At 40.6% G+C, this 3,520-nt stretch overlaps 1 protein-coding gene across 1 annotated transcript; it reads right to left on the reverse strand.

Annotated features, from left to right (window-relative positions):
* Positions 1-2,590, reverse strand: LOC113747499 (complexin-3-like). The gene is made up of 4 exons (XM_027287480.1): positions 2,347-2,590; positions 1,731-2,200; positions 1,332-1,419; positions 1-383 (listed from the first exon to the last, which is right to left on the reverse strand). The coding sequence occupies exons 2-4, from the start codon at positions 1,964-1,966 to the stop codon at positions 159-161; spliced, it is 549 nt and encodes a 182-aa protein (XP_027143281.1). The 5' UTR covers positions 1,967-2,200; positions 2,347-2,590; the 3' UTR covers positions 1-158.
* Positions 2,591-3,520: the final 930 nt, after the last annotated feature.

The following is a 3,520-nucleotide window of genomic DNA, read 5'->3' on the forward strand; positions in this document are numbered from 1 at the left end:
TCTATTTTTACTTTTGATACTGTAACCATGGTTACTGAGATGATTGGACAGTTTGTGTGTGAGCAGCAATCATATATGATCGTATCTCTCCTGCTGTTTTTTTTTTTTTTAAACAACTCCACACAATCAGAGCGTGAGTGTGCTGATCGTCCCTGTGATCACATGACTTTACAAGAGTCCCTCCTCGCTGGTGCTGGAGTGGACGTCTTGCTGTGTTTCCTGCCTGTGAGTGCCACTGTGTTGAAGCTGAGGCCTTGGAAGGCGCTCAGCAGGTTGAAACCGTTGTCCTTGGTCTTGGTTTCAGGATGAATGATCTTCGACAGCTCATGGGGGAGTGACACTTTCCCTCCAACAGACCTCAGGTGGTTCGTGTCCTTCAGGCTCTAATCGTGAAGGAAAAAGAAGAGAAGAAGAAGAGTGTTGAAATGGTGAACATGAGACCAAAAATAAAAACTTGATGATCCAAATTAATTCTATATTCGTCTACATTACTCATGCCCATACTACACCAACATACAGTATGGAAATACACCTATGGAGTTGGTCATAGCATACTTTGGTGAAAAATATCTAAATTCTGTCTGGGGATATAAGAGACTATATGTACTGTATATGACTTTGTTCAAGAATGGCACAAAATCTTACATGAATCAGGATAAAACTGGAAGAAGAAGTAGTTCTTGTAAAGTTATCTGGAGCACTCTGAGCTCTCTGGAGAACCTTTTTTTGCTTTTTAAGGTCATTTTGGGTTCTTTGAAGAACCAATAGGTAAAAGGTTCCTCGCAGAACTTAAAAAGGTTCCCCAATGGCATCACCATGAAGAACCACATTAGGTTAAAACACTTTATTTTAAAGGGTTTACACTCAAAGAAAAAAAAAAACTGGTTCTTGTGCTCTGAAGCAGTTTTAGTCCTCTCTTTTAATTTCTTTTTTGACGTTTAAGGTTCTTTGGGAAAATAATGTAAGGAAAATAATCTTTATGTCACAACAGCAGCAACTTTTGGTGCTTTGAAGAACCTTTTTATGTTTAATTTTTTCTTTTAAAGGGTTCTTATATTAGAATATTGAATACTGGTTCTTTAAGTCGACCCTTTGCTGCAACTGGTTCATTGGAGAACCAATGGGTAAAAACCATAAAGTTTTGCAGATACGAGCATAATTAATAATATTCCAAAACAAACATTCAGATTTACTTTTAAACTGGCTGTAAATACAAAAATGCAGTAATCTGTTATTCAGATATGTGAAGCTCGGAGTAGCTTGTATTTTTTGCAGAAAAGCCGTGTATCAGTGTAAAATAACTTTTCTTGTTATAAAGATGAAACACAGACCTCAGACAGCTGATATTTTGTCCTGAAGTGAGCTCTCATAGCTGCTCTCTCTGCATTCTTCTGAGCGTTCATTGCTTCCCGCAGCTTTCTGTAAACACCGCAGACAAAACACAAATACACCTGACACATACTGCACAAAGAATTTAATCAAGACAATATCTCTGCAGCAGCACAGATGACTTGAATTAACTTAATTCATTTTAGCAGCCTTCTCTACCAAAAGCAAATGGAGGCCAAGACAGACAGCACTCTTAAAACCTCACACATTCAGTATTCAGTTGATTGATCTCAAGCCTACACTCTGGACCTGTAAGTATTTTTTCAGTGTGGATTTGTTACTTTGACTTTACTCTGAATGCAGCTGTGCATGTTGTGTTCCTACATCGTGTGTCCACTTGCCTCTCCTTCTCCAGGTCTGCCTGGTACGAGCGGAAGACTAACGGGTCATTGGGGTGTGCAGTTCGGAGAGGAGGGGTCCTCCCCATCCTGTTGCATCCTCCTCTTCCTCCACCACCTCTGCCCCTCCTGTTCCTACGTTTGGCACACAACCTTCTCTCCTTCACCCCCGACACACAGCTGGTCAGCTTCCTGAAGGGCGTCCTCAGCGACTTCTTTACTCTCACCACAGACTCCATGACTGACCTGAGCTCTCAGGACACGGTGGGATGATCACACCACTACTTTTACAGATGATGGGTGAGTATAGAATGGTTTTCTCCTTCACTCATGTTGTATTGTCCTGATAGGACAAAATCAGGACATGCACACTGTCACGTCTGGTGGCGGCAATAATTCAGGTTGAGTCACACCAAGGACAAGGCTCACACTCTCACACACTTGTTTACATACGCAGATGAAGTGTCTGTCATCTATAGGAAAGGGAAGGTGAGAAAAAAGATAAGAAAGCACACAAACATGATAAATGTCAAACTCAAACATATTAGACAGGTTATTTTTCAGCCACTACACATAAATATTAACATGGTTTAGCATGTGTCCAGTGCAGTATGCTTACCTATGCAAGTGGCCACAGTTGGTAAAAGGGCTGACAGCATACAATCCTGATTAAACTCCAGCCAGATGGTCTCCACCGCAGCCAGACAATCCTCCAAAGCTTTACAACAAATCAGAGAAAACAGAGACGAGACAACAAAAGACTCTCCATCATTTGTTATGCCCGTGCTTCTTCTCTCTCACAGGAGAAAATTACTGTTGTCTAGTCCAAGTTTCAGCCTCTGCTTCTTCTGCTTCCCTCCTCCAGACTCGCTGCAGTCTTCAACACCTCCCAACTCTCCCATACAGATTACCACTTAAAGGACTTAATGAGGTGAATCTTGTTAGCCGTGGCAGGGAATGCACCCGATGACTCACGTGTTTGTGATGAAGATTTAGAGACTTTAGCTTATGTCATGCTGAGTGACACACGCTGACATCAGTGTTGTATATTTAAGGTCTCATTTGTGCTTTGAAAATACTGTGATATCTGTGATATTTGTTTTTCTATGAGAAGTGGAGCACTAAAATTGTGACTATGTGGGGCAAAGATTAGAAAGGAGGTAGCGGGTATTAGTCTACAAGATAAAATTTCCAATACTTTTCACTTCCTTGGTTCACTGGATAGTGACAGGCGACGAGATGAGAAAAGATTTGGTGAGAGGAAATTAAACAAAGAGACACCTGGAGTCTGGCCTGAGACAGAAGCCTCTGAGTCATAGAGAGATAAGAGAAAAGTACTGATCGCTGAACCAAACTGGGACCAAAAAGCTGCCAGAAATGTTAAAAAGGGAAGTGACAGAGTGAGGTCACCTCCACCCGAATCGAATCCCTCTCAAAAAACAAAAACAGTAAAAAATCTGTGCTAAGGCTTGGTTAAAGATGCAGAGCACTTGTTTGTGTTCTGCACCATAATTTTATTCGAAACCGAAAGACACAAAAAGTGAGTCGACTTTCTGATTGAATTGATCTGTATCATTTATAATACTGATTTTTTTTGTTCAGGAGGCCATGTATTCCCTTATTTCTAAGCACCATTTAAACATTTAATAAACAGTTAATAAACAGATATATTTTGTGTTTACTAGTGTACAGTGTGTCAACATGTATAACTTAAACCCCTGTGTTTTATTTAAGCAATATCACATGAAAGGGAGTGATGTTGTACTGAACATTAGCACGGCTGTGATTTGGTC

Source organism: Larimichthys crocea, chromosome XIII (genome assembly GCF_000972845.2).
Source record: "Larimichthys crocea isolate SSNF chromosome XIII, L_crocea_2.0, whole genome shotgun sequence".
Classification (NCBI taxonomy): domain Eukaryota; kingdom Metazoa; phylum Chordata; class Actinopteri; family Sciaenidae; genus Larimichthys; species Larimichthys crocea.

What these genes read in the sequence shown, in the direction of transcription:
- LOC113747499 (XM_027287480.1), bottom strand. Translation starts at nt 1,966, where the DNA reads ATGGAGTCTGTGGTGAGAGTAAAGAAGTCGCTGAGGACGCCCTTCAGG. An exon ending in GCAGACCTGGAGAAGGAGAG is followed by an intron (nt 1,420 to 1,730) that starts GCAAGTGGACAC and finishes CGGTGTTTACAG; the next exon opens with AAAGCTGCGGGAAGCAATGA. An exon ending in CAAAATATCAGCTGTCTGAG is followed by an intron (nt 384 to 1,331) that starts GTCTGTGTTTCA and finishes CTTCACGATTAG; the next exon opens with AGCCTGAAGGACACGAACCA.